This window comes from Oncorhynchus masou, chromosome 27 (assembly GCF_036934945.1).
Source record: "Oncorhynchus masou masou isolate Uvic2021 chromosome 27, UVic_Omas_1.1, whole genome shotgun sequence".
NCBI classification, from domain to species: domain Eukaryota; kingdom Metazoa; phylum Chordata; class Actinopteri; order Salmoniformes; family Salmonidae; genus Oncorhynchus; species Oncorhynchus masou.
The window spans coordinates 40,326,526-40,343,819 of NC_088238.1; the positions used below are offsets into that span (position 1 = coordinate 40,326,526).

At 40.9% G+C, this 17,294-nt stretch overlaps 1 protein-coding gene across 1 annotated transcript; it reads right to left on the reverse strand.

The window, feature by feature from the left end:
• Positions 1-2,120: 2,120 nt before the first annotated feature.
• Positions 2,121-12,133, reverse strand: LOC135516143 (E3 ubiquitin-protein ligase TRIM39-like). The gene is made up of 8 exons (XM_064940212.1): positions 11,879-12,133; positions 8,339-8,916; positions 8,019-8,114; positions 6,703-6,936; positions 6,024-6,171; positions 5,788-5,814; positions 5,434-5,615; positions 2,121-3,421 (listed from the first exon to the last, which is right to left on the reverse strand). Exons 1-8 carry the CDS (start codon positions 11,883-11,885, stop codon positions 3,056-3,058), a joined length of 1,638 nt encoding a protein of 545 aa, XP_064796284.1. The 5' UTR covers positions 11,886-12,133; the 3' UTR covers positions 2,121-3,055.
• Between the last annotated feature and the right edge of the window lie 5,161 nt (positions 12,134-17,294).

Below are 17,294 nucleotides of genomic sequence, written 5' to 3' on the forward strand. Positions count from 1 at the left end.
GAGAGAACGAACGTAAATGCTGTTGAGTTCAAATATTTAAACTTTTGGCGTCTGCTGTAGCGTTGTTATCTACGGATGTTGAGTTGCACTGTTTGTTTACTGTAATTACCATGGCAACGCATACCATGCTTGTGCCACCATCATCTTTCTTGCTTTCTTGGCTCTCTATAACGACTGATGTGACAGTTTTTGCGTACCTCGTCTAAATGCAGAATTAAATTACATGGAGCTAATTAGAATTAAATGACATTGCCTACAACCGGCGCGAATGGAAAATACTGGTTAATCCATCCCTGTAGTAATGTTTGTCTGCCAGAGACCACTGCCACACCATGGTGTCTCCCTTCTCCAGCGTATCTAGACTGATCCATTATCAGTGTTGATCAGCAGGTTCATGTCTTCAATGCGGTGACCGGCTCAGTGTACTTCTCTTTGCAGTAGCTCTGTGCCTCAGTCCAGTTCTTAGGGTTGTTAACATAGTTGTACTCATGGGTGAGGCAGGAGGAGAGGGTGCACAGCCCTGTGGAGAAATGCAATTCTGTGTATGATGCAAAGACAACCCCAGAGATACACTGCCGCACTCTCTCGCTCCCTCTTTCTTTATCTGTCCCTCCTCCTTTGCAGTTGGGTCTTTTCTCTCTCTGACCTGGAGGTTGTGTTCCAAATGGCACCCTAGCTCCCTACATGGTGCACTTCCTTTGACCAGAGCCCTAGTCATAAGTAATGCACTACTTATGGAATAGGGTGCCATTTGGGATTAAATGGAAAGATGCAAACATTAGACATATAGGTGACATGGCCTCCTTCCTTTTTACTCAGGCACCTGTATGTGAGCATGTGTGTTAGGCTCCTTGAAGTTACCCCTAGACACAGATCTAGGATCAGCTTCCCCTTCCTCAATCCTAACCATTAGTGGGGGAAATGCAGGTCACACTTTATTTGGATAGTCCTGTTTTTTAATCTGTAGTACTATCAACAAACTATATGTTGCTAAGCAACTGCTTGCTAAGGTTATGTTAGGGTAATGGTTAAGGTTAGGGTTAGGGCTAGATCACTGTCACTATGTCAACCAAATCATGTTTTCCTTTATTGAGTAAACATGCTGTTTCTAAGACATATTTTCCAGTCCACAAGTTGAACCTGACCTTCAAAATGCAATAGGTATCTCCTTCTGTGGGCCGTTAGAGTTGTAGGGTCTACTAGCCCCGGTTTGCTCAAAGTGTGGGGTCCGCCCAGTTATTGCTGGGAGTCCGTCGTTAGATCAAAAAATACATAACAAAAAAAGTGTGACTTTAAGCCAAGGGATCCATTAAATAAGTGTAAAGTGTGTAATACAATACAATATTATGTAATAAGCTGCAGTAACAAAAAATATCTCTTCCCCTTGAATTGCAGGTAATTAGCTTGACAACTGCTAAATGTTCTCTCCGATGCCAAGAGGTGGGCCTTTTAAATGTTCTTTCTCCGGGCCAGAGACTTGGTTCGTACAGACATGTACTGAAGACGTCGTAGTACAACTCCTTGTAGGCTATTTTTAATCGCACTCGAGTGGTGTTCTGATTATGGAGGGGATTCCTGAAAAATTTGCCAACACGAAAGGTGTCCCCGGACGCAAAAACTTTGAGAACCCCATAGTAAAGTATTAGAATAGAAGCATATATAAATATTGGAATTGGAACCTGAGAATGTACATTTTTTTGAGCATTCCTGGTATGGTTCACTGACTGATAAGACGTGGAAGAACACTACCATCGGTAATTTGAGGCGTTTACAATAAACAAGTGTTTGTTGTTGTTTGAATCCAAGATTGCCCCTTTAAAAAAAGTATGTGGTTATATCCATGGTTCATTTAGCAAATGATCAAGTCCCAAATAGGACCATCTTTCCTACAGTAAATAGTGCATTACTTTTGACCAGAGCCCCGGTGAAAAGTGGTGCACCATAAAGGGAATATGGTGTAATTTGGGATGCAGACAATGTCCTCTGAGGTCTCTGCATGCATTTGAGCTCTCAGCACCAGTAGGCCTATGCAAAACACATGGAAACTCTGGTTCTGGGTGGATGCAAACTAGTAAGTTACACTCAGATGGAAGGAAAAGTATGACATTACAGTAAATGAGCACATTCATAATGTTTATTCCCATTGAGTATTATAATACATAGGGCGTAATAAGTAATGTGACAAATATTGATGCAAACTTTTATCAGAGACAGTTTAATTGAAAAATCTAAAACAATACATTTATTAGAATTTGTAGACAACTGGTCAAGATTAAGTGCAATGTCAATCAAAGCATTTAAGCGACTTGTTTGTCTTTAATCACAAAGTTATTTTACATGCATACACCATGATTGACAAGAGAGATGACCAATGGGGCTAGCAGCATACCACTCTGCATCCCACTGCTGGCTGAAGCTAAGCAGGGTTGGTCCTGGTCAATCCCTGAATGGGAGAGCAGATGCTGCTGTAAGTGGTGGTAGAGGTCCAGTAGGAGGCACTCTTTCCTCTGGTCCAAAAAATGATCCCAATTCCCCAGGGCAGTGATTGGGACATTGCCATGTGTAGGGTGCTGTCTTTTGGATGGACGTTAAATGTGTGTCCTGACTCTCTGTGTTCACTAAAGATCCCATGGCACTTGTAAGAGTAGGGGTGTTAATCCCAATGTCCAATCTGGCCCTCATACCATCATGGCCACCTAATTATCCCCAGCTTCCAATTGTCTCATTTCATTCCGACCTTCTCTCCTCTAACTATTCCCCAGGTCACTGTTATAAATGAGAATGTGTTTTCAGTCAACCAGGTAAAATACAAGTAAAATATGTTTTTACAATGGCTGCATTCGTATTGTGTCGGGTGTGCCACATTAAATAACCAAACATTGTTGAATGTTGCAGATTGAAATGCCATAAATAGAGCTGACGTGAACCGTTATTCTACATGTCAGAGAGGCACGTGTGTTCTACATTGCATATTTCTATCTGAAAGTTCCAAAACGTTGTGTCCTGCTGAACACACCTACTGGAACTGAGGAATGGTTAGAGGCAAATCAGAAACCTAACCTTCATGATTGACAGGGGAGATGACCAATGGGGCTGAGTTTTTACCATCATCACTAACACTGGGGCTGAGGAATGGATAGAGCCTTTCAGTGAAGGAGTATCCAGTGAAAGAATAGATATGAGCCTTGGCCTCCACATTGTAAAAGGACACTAACCCTTCCTCATAATCCACAAACACCCCAACCTTCTGGGGTTTCTCCCCCAGGGAGAGGAGAATGGAGGGGGATGCAAGGGCCCGGTACTCTTCCCCTCCTCTGAGCCTAATGGTCCAGTAGCCGTTCTCTGGGGTCGAAGTTATCATCCCCTTCCGGTTGACGGACCCTCTGACCACGCCCAGATCCCAGTAGGTCTTGTCCCCCACCTGTGAAGACCAAAAATAGGATTAGTGCTATGGCTAGAGTTAGAGTTAGGGTTAAGTTTTGGCTTAGGTTTAGGCTTAGGTTTAGTGTTGGGTAGTGAACTACGTGTAGTTCAACAAGTAATCAAACCAAATTTGCAGTAGCTTGGTGGTAGTTGAGCTAAATTTAAACCTAGGTAGTGTTTTCAGTAATTAATAACTTTTTGCCATGTAGCCGTGTAGCTAGCTACTGGAACTACACCAGTGGCGGTTGGTGCCGTTTAAGATAAGGGAAGACGGTAATTTTAGTTATGAGCGTGGTCTTATTTCTATTACAGCATATTGGATGACTATCATTCATATTCCACTTACCTAGCTCAGTGTATAGTTTTAGGCTACTACATGATAACCGAATTGTCTCTACACCCATCATGAAGTTGCTACAACCTAGCCTATGAATGAAACTTTACCAAGGGGACAGACTGACACATTCAATACCGCCTTGCACACTCTTGCCTTCATTTTTCATCTAGCTGATTTAGGGTGTAATCACTATCATTAATGACAGGGGTGGCAGGGTAACCTAGTGGTTAGAGCTTTGGACTAGTAACCGGAAGGTTGCAAGTTCAAACCCCCGAGCCGACTGTCGTTCTGCCCCTAAGCAGACAGTTAACCCACTGTTCCTAGGCTGTCATTGAAAATAAGAATTTGTTCTTAATTAACTGACTTGCCTAGTTAAATAAAGGTAAAAAAAGAAACATATAGAGTTTCTATTGGACAAATTCAGGCATGTTTATCCCTGTTCTGTTTGCTTCCACTTAAGAAATGTTTTTCAACAGAATCTGTGGAATAAATACCCCCCTGATCACACGCAAACAGTTCGCTTTCATAGCAGCCACATACAGACAGCATGATCCCTTTAATAATTGTATAATTCCTTTTTGCATCTACGCTCTTTCCTCCTCTCACCTTTTCCCCTCGCCTATGGACTTCAGTGTTCAATACATCAGCTGTCTGTGATCAGGCAAAAAAAAAATCATAACAGCTAACGCTACAAACATATTAGCTAACGTCAAGTAAACATAGCTACTAGAACTAATGCATTAGTAAACCTGCTACAATCATGCAGTGCGGTGTACAGTTAGCAATCTGTTTAGCAGTCATACCGGTGAGCCCCGGTGGCAATAAATTAATAAAAACAAAAGTTTACCTTGACTTGGAAGAGTTCCATGAGCCTCCTAGGTTTTGTATTGAAGTCAATGTATCCTAGAAGAGGCCGGAAACTAGCTGTCCTCCGACTACACCATTGTGCTACCCTACAGAGTGCTGTTGAGGCTACTATAGAACTTCATTGCTAAACCGTGTATTTTTATAAATTATTTGTTGGTATGTGAAAATATTTTTGTGTAGTTTTATCTAAAAAGGATTACTTTTATTTTTTACCATTTTTATTTTTATGAAATTCACTGAGGAGGATGGTCCTCCCCTTCCTTCTCTGAGGAGCCTCCACTGAACTACACCCCACTTTTTTGTAAAAAATAAATTAAAATATGGGTGAAGTAGGTGTAACAGTGTAGACTTTACATCCGTCCCCTCACCCCGATCTGGGCACGAACCAGGGACGCTCTGCACACGTCCGCTAACTAGCCATTTCACATCGGCTACATAGGCAAGAATGTCAGACATGCCAAATTATCACTTCAAACAGTTTTTTTGTTTTGTAGGCTGACTGCAGTGTGATCTGTTCTTGCAATTTGTAGTCTATGACATTTCAGATTTAGATGTGATAGTTTAGATGTAGTGAACTACTTATTCAAAGTAACTTTATTTAACTAAACAATATTTTTCATAATGGTAGCTTCAGGGCAGCTTAACTTCTTCTATTGTCAAGTAATTGGTAGCTTGGTAAACTTCATCTTCAGAGTAGCTTCCCCAACACAGGGTTAGCTTGGTAAACTACACGGTTTAGGCAAAGAAAAACTGCAGAAACTGATCTAATATCAGTGGAAGTTAGGATTCGCCCAATGTTTGTCTACCTGAACCTCAAAGTAGAACCTCCCAATGGAGAAACCTCTCTTCCCCAAGATACAAAGCACCGGGTCGAAGCGCTGGGGGTTGTCAGGGAGAATCTGCAACATGTCACCGCGCCGTGCCTGCTTGCAGTCAGAGGACAGGACGATATTGGGGTGTGCGGTGTCTGGGTCCAAAGTCACGTCCACTGTTGAGATACAGAGAGCATGGAAATTCTCGTAAATGCTTTATGAAGTGTTATATTGCCTTTTAGAAACAGTCATAGCACCTCAGAGTTGCAGGCATAGAGCAGTATGAAGATAGTGAGAATGATGAAGATAGTGAGAGTCATTATGAAAATAGTAATAGGGAAATTATACCTGCATACTTCTGGATCCTCTTAAATTCTGGGGCACAATAGAAAATGAAATATTCTCAGTTGTTACAGGAATACATTACCAGAACTACATATTATTCTCATCATGAAAGTAACATTCAGTATAATATTATAGCCATGTGCTTGATTAGTATAATTTCCCACTTCACTGATACTGTATCTGTGCATATGCATAGGTTTTCCGCAAGTCATAAAAAAAGTATAATGCGTTTAAGTTACCTCTCTCTTTCAGGGTATCTAACTCATTCTTAAGTGTGTCCTCTAGTTGAGATAGAGCTCTCCTCACATTCCCCACACACATGTCAGAGTCAACACTGATCTCAGACCAGTCCTTGGTGGGTGGAGTGGTGCACAGCGATGGCAAACTCTAAGACAGGACAAAAAAGAAACACGTCCATCTTTCTGGAGAATGATGTCTTGTCTTGTGATTGTTTAGTTGGCCTATTGCAGGGTTCCCAATCTTGCATCCTGGGGGCCAAATTCTGCCTGTGTAGGATTTTATTTGGTCACCCAAGTTTTCGGAGGATTTTATTTGATAAAAATTTTCATTGTTGTACCTAAAAGATTGTAATTCACCAGGAAATCAGCTCCAAGTGATTACAATGAAGTGAATCTCTCCCCAAATATTCCCACACATAAATAGAGAGACATTATGTGATCGTATACCAATGTCATCAATGTCATCAAGGTTTGAAATTATTATGTTTTTGTCAAGTACTATGTCTGTTTGGGCATCTTGCAGTCAATTTACAATATACAAATGATTTATAGTTAAGTTCCGGTCCCCCGACCACCATGACTGAATGTAGTTGGGGACCCCTGGTCTATTGGTTCGTCAAGTCTTAAAATCAATGTATAAGTTCAATTGTCCATATTGACCAGATAGAGGGACACTAACCTGTAAGAGGTGGAGGTGGTCCTCAGTGATTGATAGCTGCTCCAGCTCAGTGCTTCTCCTCTGTAACTCAGTGATTTCCTGCTCCAGCTCTTTGACAAGCCCTTCAGCTCGCCTCTCTGCTGCTGACTGCTTCTCCTCGATCCCCTCATTGAGCTCGACCTGGCTTCTCTCGATGGATTTCATCAGAGCAGTGAAGATCTGTGAACCATCTTCCATCTCTTTCTTAGAAGTTATCTAAATGAAATACATTTTGAAAAAAGTTGGACTGAGACTTAAAACATGTGCAGTGGTGGGAAAAGTACCCAATTGTCATACTTGAGTAAAATTAAAGATACCTTAATAGAAAATGATTCAAGTAAAATGGAAAGTCACCCAGTACAATTCTACAAGGCTTTGGTTTGAAATATAATTCAGTATCAAAAGTATCAAAAGTAAATGTAATTGCTAAAATATACTTAATTTACTGAAGAGGACTAAATCAGGGTCACGCAGAGTGTTTCTTAGTAGTTTTAAACAAATCTATTTTGGAACAAAAGTATACACCTCACACACATGGTTATGGGCTTAAAAAAAGAAGACACCTGTACCATGTCAGATATAGAGTTGAAATGTATTCAAGTTTGAATCCCAATATTACACTTTATATGCAGCACAGAACACTGAAATATAGCAAAACTGTGTGAAATAGAAACATCCTGTATTCGGCAGGATCTTTAAAATAATGATTATTAATGATGAAATGATGAAAACTATTAATAACATTCCACCCATGAGTCCACTAGGTCATCTGACTGCAGGAAAGGCTATGTATCAAAAGTAAACATCATTTCAAATTCCTTTATATGTAGCAAACCAAACGATACCATTTTTATTTTATTTGTTATTTATTCTTTATGGATAACCAGGGGCTATCTCCAACACTCAGACATCATTTACAAATGAAGCGTTGGTGTTTGGTGAGTCCGCCAGATCTGGCAGTAGAGATGACCAGGGATGTTCTCTTGATAAGTATGTGAATTTGACCATGTTTCTGTCCTGCTAAGCATTCAAAATGTAACGAGTGCTTTTGGGTGCCGGGAAAAATGTATTGAGTAAAAAGTATCATCTTTCCTTTGGGATTGTAAAAGTAAAAGATAGTCGTGTGTTTTTACTTAAGTATTTTATACCACTGACCCTATGTTACCCCACAAAGACAGAAATGCTCAGCTTACAGCTACATATATAGGGTTGCACCTTTTAGTTTAAATACATTTGGACAATAATTCAACCCTGCCGTATTGATTGCGCATCCATCTGTGATTGTTTGCAGAACTTACCCGACTGAGTTCCATTGAATGTTTGATCTCCTCCACCTTCTTCTGTCTGGCCTGGATCATCTGCTGAACTCCTGACTCCATCTTCTTTATCTGAGCCTACCGAAAGAAGGACAGGCAAACCATCTAAGAAGAAGGTGTAGTAATACTAGTCTGGAAGTAAATGTTGCAATTCTGGGTGAAGATCTGGGTCAAGATGAGCTGGCAGGAGTAGATTTTTCCAAACTGGGGTTAAACCCAATATCAGAGTTTGGGCCCTATTGATCACGAAAAAAATGAATCACTATTGTGTATCAACATTCATCCCCCGATGCCTACAGTACCTTTTTTTCCCCACACTCCTCCTCTATAGCAACTGTGTGGTGAGTCTTGTGGCACGTCTCGGTACAGAACTGACAGACACACATCTGGTCGGTCTTACAGAACGACTCCAGGAGCTTCTCGTGCTTCTTACACATCCTGTCTTCCAACTTCTCCACAGGGTCAATCAGTTTGTGGACCTTCAGAGTAGCAACTCTCTTGTGAGGCTCCAGGTGAGGCTCGCAGTAAGAGGTCAGACACACCAAGCAGGACTTGAGGGCCTTGATCGTCCCTCCGGTACAGACATCGCAGGCCACCTCACCAGGCTTAGTCACAGTTAGGTTTGAGACGCCAACTTGAATCCTCTTGAATTGATCGGTGATTTCTTTGAATGCAACGTTGATGCTGATTTGGGGCCTAACTGTGAAGGTATTCTCACAGGTTGGGCACTTACAGCCATAACTGATCTTCCAGAGCCCTCTGATACAGGCCATGCAGAAGGTGTGGCCACATGGGGTCGTGACTGGGTCAGTGAACACATCCAGACAGACAGAACACTGGAACTGATTCTCTGATAACAGACTAGTAGGGGAAGCCATCCCTGGAGAGAAAAGAGGAACATATAGTGTATGTCGCAAACTACTTCCTATGTAAGTGCACTACTTTTGACCAGAGCCCTAGGAAATAGGGAGACATTTAGGACACAGACAGTTTGACATTATACAGTCCATAATGATCACTGAGAGAGGAAGTCAGTGTTGAGTGGATGACCAATGACAAGCAATACAAGATCGGTTTGATAACAATTCAAAAAAGTGTTTTTTCTCATTTCTGAAACGTTGGTATTAAAATATCTTATCTGAGGTCCTACAGGGTGTGGCTCTCCTTTATTTTTGATAGTGTTCTACTCTGCCAGCCAGCACTTCGCTTAACCAGGTGTGCGTTTCCTCCGCCTTCAGTATTCTAATTTCTTTACCTGATAATCATTTTAGTAGATTGTCTTTCCTATATTGATTGTTATATACATAAGGTTACACTGGGAAATGAGTCAAGCTTCGTTCTTACAGATAACACCCTGTATTCACCCTTGTTTTCCAAACTAAAAAGACAAACCCTTGTGACACTACTTGAACATGAACATTATTAGCACAACACCCTTGGCATTGCGATGCAATTTACGGATTATAATACTCTAAATAGCTATACTGAACAAAAATATAAACGCAACATGTAAAGTGTTTGTTCCATGTTTCATGAGCTGAAATTAAAGATACCAGTAATGTTACATACGCACAAAAAGCGTATTTCTCTCCAATTGTATGCACAAATTTGTTTATATCCCTGTTACGGAGCATTTCTCCTTTACCAAGATAATCCATCCACCTGACAGGTGTGTCATAACAAGAAGCTGATTCAACAGCATGATCATTACACGGATGCACCTTGTGCTGGGATCAATAAAATGCCACTCTAAAATGTGCAGTTTTGTCACACAACACAATGCCAAAGACTGCAGGAATGTCCACCAGAGCTGTTGCCAAATAATTTAATGTTACTCCTTCTAACTTAAGCAGTCTCCAATGTTGCTTTAGAGAATTTAGCAGTACGTCCAACTGGCCTCACAACTGCTGACCACGTGTAACTACGTCACCCCAGGACCTATTTCTGTCTGTAAATAAAGACCTTTAGTGGGGGAAGAAAAATAATTCTTATTGGCTGTACCCCTGCCCAGCCTTGTGAAATCCATAGATAAGAGCTCAATTCATTTATTTCAATGGATTTCGTTGTAAGTCAGTAAAATAATTGAAATTGTTGCATTGTTGCTTTTATATTTTTGTTCAGTATATTTCTCACCATTGAAATAGTAAAACGTGACAGTGCCTTTTTAATGTCATACTGTACAGCACCAGTCAAAGGTTTGGACACAGCTACTCATTCAAGGGGTTTTCTTTATTTGTACTATTTTCTACATTGTAAAATAACAGTGAAGACATCACAACTGTTAAATAACACATATGGAATCATGTAGTAACCAAAAAAGTGATAAATAAATCCAAATATAAAATATATTTGAGATTCTTCAAAGTAGCCGCCCTTTGCCTCAATAACAGCTTTGCACACTCTTGGCATTCTCTCAACCAGTTTCATGAGGTAGTCAGTTGTGTTGTGACAAGGTAGGGGTGGTATATAGAAAATAGCCCTATTTGGTGAAAGACCAAGACCACATTATGGCAAGAACATCTGAAATAAACAAAGAGAAATGACAGTTCATCATTACTTTAAGACATGAAGGTTAGTCAATCTGGGACATTTTAAGAACTTTGAAAGTTTCTTCAAGTGCAGTCGCAAAAACCATCAAGCGCTATGATGTAACTGGCTCTCATGAGGACCGCCCCAGGAAAGAAAGACCCAGAGTTGCCTTTGCTGCAAAGGGTACGTTCTTTAGAGTTACCAGCCTCAGAAATTGCATCCCAAATAAATGCTTCACAGAGTTCAAGTAATAGACACATCTCAACATCAACTGTTCAGAGGAGACTGTGTGAATCAGGCCTTCATGGTCAAATTTGTACAAAGGAACCAGTATTACGGGACACCAATAAGAAGAGACTTGCTTGGGCCAATCAACATAGAAACAAGAAACATGAGCATTGGATATTAGACTGGTGGCAATCTGTCCTTTGGTCTGGTCCAAATTTGAGATTTTTGGTTCCAACCGCCGTGTCTTTGTCAGATGTAGAGTAGGTGAATGGATGATTTCAGCATGTATGATTCTCACTGTAAAGCATGGAGGAGGAGGTGTGATGGTGTGGGGGTGCTTTGCTGGTGAAACTGTCAGGGATTTATTTAGAATTTAAGGCACACTTGACCAGCATGGCTACCACAGCATTCTGCATCAATACGCCATCACATCTGGTTTGCGCTTAGTGGGACTATCATTTGTTTTTCAACAGGACAATGACCCAACACACCTCCAGGCTGTGTAAGGGCTATTTGACCAAGAAGGAGAGTGATGGAGTGGTGCTTCAGATTGACCTGCTTCCACAATCACCCGACCTCAACCCAATTGAGATGGTTTGGGATGAGTTGGACCACAGAGTGAAGGAAAAGCAGCCAACAAGGGCTCAGCATATGTAGGAACTCCTTCAATTCTGTTGGGATAGCATTCCTCATGAATCTGGTTGAGAGAATGCCAAGAGTGGGCAAAGCTGTCATCAAGGCAAAGGGTGACTACTTTGAAGAATCTAAAATCTAAAATATATTTTGATTTGTTTAACACATTTTTGGTTACTACAAATTCCATATGTGTTATTTCATAGTTTTGATGTCTTCACTATTATTCTACAATGTAGAAAATAGTAAAAAATAAAGAAAAACCCTTGAATGAGTAGGCGTGTCCAAACTTTTGACTGGTACGGTATGTATTTTCTGACACATAATGACAGTTCAAGCATATAACTACTGTCCCTCCAATAGATCAAACAGTCCCTTGCACTGTAGCTGTCAACATAACAGTATCTGTTTACACTGTCAATTTTTCTTGAATGTTAAATATCGATACTTACTCTTCATTGTGTTGGGTACCTACTTCAGCTCTCTGCAGTTAGCAGCAGCCAGCCCTGAAGATCTCTTCTAACGCACACCGGGAAAGGTGACTTGTGAGTGTGGCAGGTAGACTTTGTAAGGCTAGCTGTAAATCAGATAAAGGTCATAAGGTATCAATGCAGTTATTCACAGGTCAGTTAACCCCTCCCGTTCATGTGCCTCAGTGGTGCATGTCTGTCTGTCTGTCTGTCTGTCTGTCTGTCTGTCTGTCTGTCTGTCTGTCTGTCTGTCTGTCTGTCTGTCTGTCTGTCTCTCTCTCTGTTTAAAACCTGCCTTAATGCGACAGCATTCACCACAAAACACAATCGTGGTTATTTGTTTTGCGTAGACGCATTCACTTTACAATGCAATGACTTATTTTTGTGAGTGTGTGTGTGTGTGTGTGTGTTAGAGGCGTGCCTATTCAGTCCATGTGGCAACGTTTTCCAGCCATGATGACTCACCTAAATGGGCGGCTGACCACCTGACATGTGGAATGCTGCATTACCAAATTAAAGCTGAACAAACATAGGCACGCACATACACACACACACACAAACAACCAAGCAAGGAGGTCAGAGTAACATAACACTGACAAACTGAAGTTCATTACAGTAACACAATTGCAAAACTCTAGGCACTAATGAATCATAAATCAAATGATGCATCCAGTCCAATAGTCCAAGGTGTGTTCACTGACTCGGCTATGGGTGTGACTATGAGGTCATGTGGAATCAGTGTGACTGTGTCAGGACTCGACTGCAGCACCTGAGCTTCCTGCATCTATTAAGTCCCTCCCCCTCCAGCTCTTACTGACAAATGGGAACTCAGACAACCCAGGCAATTGGATCTCTTTCAATATCAATACTAGCATATTATTTAGAATGACTGAAGAGAGCTGCTCATCTCAACAGCAACCTCGAGGGGGTAGTAATCAATATATCTGTGTCTGTCAGGACTGGTTCCTCCATACCCTCTTGTTCATTTCCTGATATGAGTATCCCATCCTCAATCCAACCAGGGCCTTCTCTCAATTAGATTTGATCAACTCCTGCGTCCTCCCTAATGTGTCCTCCCTCGCCTTCTTTTATTAAAAAAGGTCAAAGGTAATCGAGGAGAAGCGGCGAGGAGAGGGAACGTGGTCGAAAATGCGCTTGTATGAAACAAGATGCTCCTTCTCCATTCGTGCATCATGAAGCAAATTATGTTTACAGGGGTGAATCCCAAAATAAATGTGTAAAGTGATAAAAACAAATGAAGTTAGTTGTGCAAGACATTTTATGAATAAAATAATAGAGTGCCTTCAGAAGGTATTCACACCTCTTGACTTATTCCACATTTTGTTGTGTTCCAACCTGAAATTAAAATGGATGTAATTGAGATGTTGTGTCACTGGCCTACACACAATACCCCATAATGTCAAACTGGAATTATGTGTTTATACATTTTTACAAATTAATTACAAATGGAAAGCTGAAATGTCTTGAGTCAGTAAGTATTCAACCCCTTTGTTATGGCATGCCTAAATATGTTCAGGAGTAACAATTTGCTTAACAAGTCACATAAGAAGTTGCATGGAATCACTCTGTGTGAAATAATAGTGTTTAAAATGCTTTTTGAATGACTACCCCATCTCTGTACACCACACATACAATTATCTGTAAGCTTCCTCGCTCGAGCAATGAATTTCAAACACAGATTCAACCACAAAGACCAGGGAGGTTTTTCATTGCTCTCAAAGAAAGGCACCGATTGGTAGACAGGTAGAAAATGTAAAAGCAGACATTGAATATTCCTTTGAGCATGGTGAAGTTATTAATTACACTTTGGATGGTGTATCAATACACCCAGTCACTACAAAGATACTTAGTTGGCAGAGAGAAAGGAAACCGCTCAGGGATCAATGGTGACTCTAAAACAGTTACAGAGTTTAATGGCTGTGATAGGAGAAAACTAAGGATGGATTAACAACATTTTAGTTACTCCACAAAACTAACCTAAATGACAGAATGAAAAGAAGGAAGCTTGTACAGAATTCAATTTTTCAAAAACATTACATCCTGTTTGTAATAAGGCACTAAAGTAAAACTGCAAATAATGTGACAAAGAAATGAACTTCATTTCCTGAATACAAAGCATTATGTTTGGGGCACAACCAACACAACACATTACTGAGTACCACTCTTCATATTTTCAAGCATGGTGGTGGCTGCATCATGTTATGGGTATGATAAAAAGAAATGGAACAGAGCTAAGCACAGGCAAAATCCTAGAGGAAAACCTGGTTCAGTCTGCTTTCCAACAGACACTGGGAGACAAATTCACCTTTCAGAAGGACAAAAACCTAAAACACAAGGCCAATAACCTAAAACACAAGGCCAAATATACACTGGAGTTGCTTACCAAGAAGACAGTGAATGTTCCTGAGTGGCCTAGTTGCAGTTTTGACTTAAATTGGGCTTGAACATCTGCAAATGGATCAACAACCAACTTGAAAAAGCTTGAAGAATTTTAAGAGAATAAAGGCAAATATGGTACATTCCAGGTGTGCAAATCTCTTAGAGACTTGCCCAGAAAGACTCACAGTTGTAACCTGAATTGACTTGTATTGATATTTCTGTACTTAATTTTCAATAGATTAGCGAATTTTTTTTATAAAAACATATTTTCACTTTGTCGTTATGGAGTATTGTGTGTAGATGGGTGATAAAAACAAAACAAAGTGATCCCATTTGAATTCAGGCTATAACACAACAAAATGTGGATTAAGACAAAGGGTATGAATACTTTTTGAAGGCACTGTAAGTAGCATATTGAAAAAAATTGTGTGCATGCTTTTTGTCATCTAACAATGCAACATCAAAGGGGGTGTGGCAGATGTCAAAACTCTTCCGTGGTATGATACACTTGTGCTATCGAGGAGGGGAGGACCTTCTTCCGTTTGCCTACTAATGAATTGACATGCTTCTGAACCACTTGACCACTTATCGGTTTCCGGGTCTTGGAGGAGAAAGGACAGAGTAGAGAGGACAGAGGATGGACTTTTGCCCAAACGAGAAAAGGCCCAGATCTCTGCCTTTACTCATCTTCCTCTTCCCCCCTCACTTTCTCCTCTTTCTCTTCAGTCTCTTTCGCTCTGGGGTGAAGTTTCTGCTAGTTGCAAGTCTAGGATCAGCTTCCCCTCCCCCATCCCAAACGTAACCATTAGTAGGGAAAATGAGAAACTGACCCGAGATCAGTGTCTAGGGGAAACTTCACCCTACACCAGTCTCTCTCATTCACCCCCCTTTCATCCCCCTCATCAGTCCCTCAGGCCTATAATGGTTCTGCGCCTGTGTGACAATGTCATGAAGGTTTGGACCTGGTGCACTTGGACCTCTAACATGCTCCATCCTCAGTCTCAGCTGGGGGGGGACAGTGGAAGGTGTAGGGGGAAGTTGCCCATAGATGCTGATCCAGGGACAGTTCTGAATTTCCCCCACTAATGTTAAAGGTAAGGATTGGGGGAGGTGGAGCTAATCATAGATCTGTACCTAGGTGTAACATCATCCTGGAGCACAGTAGAAACACATGTTTTTCAATCAAATGTATTATATAAAGCTCTTTTTACATCAGTTGTCACAAAGTGCTAAAAATTACACTCAACGCCCCATGTTGGCAACCTAATGCCTATGCTATATGCTTTAGCTCATAGGGCTAACACAGTCATCTGGTGAACACAGGTTACCCAGGTTCCAACCCAAGTGCCTTTGTAGCCATATTCATCATTGACCACTGGCATTTGACAGGCTAATATAGGGAGTGCCTATTACCATGGTAAGCAATGCAATTCGATTAACATGGTGAGCGAGGCTAGGGAAATGACCAGTCATTAGGAGTCTCTAATGGATGACTTAGAGTCACGGCAGCGGCGGCCATTTTGTTTCACCTGTCGAAGTGGAAAGACACTGTAACGCGTTGTTTGGAGGGTTACTTTGCATCTCAGCCCTCTAAAGGACCTCTGTATAGAGGAGAGACAACCACTGACAGAGACGGCACCAGACACACAACAAGAGGGAGACCTCAGTCCACAGACCAGAGAGAGACCAGGCCAGACCCACTCAACAGGTTAATATCCTTTAATTCAAATTTCTGAATATAAACTGAATTATCCAAACTGAGTAATTCATCAGTTTATGTTTTTTGTAAATATGGACCAATAAAATGTTTTAAATGTTTTTATAGATTTATAATAGATTTGACCTTTATTTGCAGTGAATGTATTGAGGAGATAGTTTTCTGAAATTTTACCCCAATGTCATTCATTTTTATGAGGCTTACTCAGTGCTTCAATTGGACTAAAATAGGTGCCAGTATTTAATTCCTTAGAGTCTAACACTTTGGGGGAGGTGAGGGGGGACAAGTTTATCTGGTCTGATGAAACCAAGATTGAACTCTTTAGCCTGAATGTCAAGTGTCACGTCTGGAGGAAACTTGGCACCATCCCTACGGTGAAGCATGGTGGTTGCAGCATCATGCTGTGGGGATGTTTTTCAGCAGCGGGGACTGGGAAACTAGTCAGGATCGAGGAAAAGATGAATGGAGCAAAGCACAGAGATCCTTGATGAAAACCTGATCCTCAACACACAGCCAAGCCAGAACCCAGACTTGAACCCGATTGAACATCTCTGGAGAGACCTGAAAATAGCTGTGCAGCAACTCTCCCCATCCAACCTGACAGAGCTTGAGAGGATCTGCAGAGAAACATGGGAGAAACTCCCCAAATACAGGTGTACCAAGCTTGTAGCATCATCATACCCAAGAAGAATCAATGCTGTAATCGCTGCCAAAGATGCTTCAACAAAGTACTGAGAAAAGGGTCTGATTAGTTATGTAAATGTGATATTTCAGTTTTTTTACATCTGAAAAAATTATAAAAACTGTTTTTGCTTTGTCATTATGGGGTATTGTTTGTAGATTGATGAGGGGGAAAAAACTATTGAATACATTTTAGAATAAAGTTGTAAAGTAAAAAATGGTGGAAAAAGTCAAGGGGTCTGAATACTTTCCATTTGTATATACTTTTTTTCAATTGTAGTTTTTACGTATACATTTAACCCCGTTTTTTGGCTAGGCACAACTACCTTCATACTTTCATTTGATAAAAAAAAAAAAACCTGTACCAGTTACATTCAGACAGTCCCGTGACACTTGTGGGGACCCTAGCGTTAAAATAGAACACCATAATGTTCAATGAGAAGCTCCACTTTCCATAGAGTTTGTAGGTCAAACTATTCGGATGCTACATATGTTTTCGTGAGAAGATTGATTTTTCAGGATGTCTTATGGTCTGACAAACACCGCTCTTGCAATGCCACCTTTCACTGCAGATGTGGAAGTGTGACACTGGCAGATGTG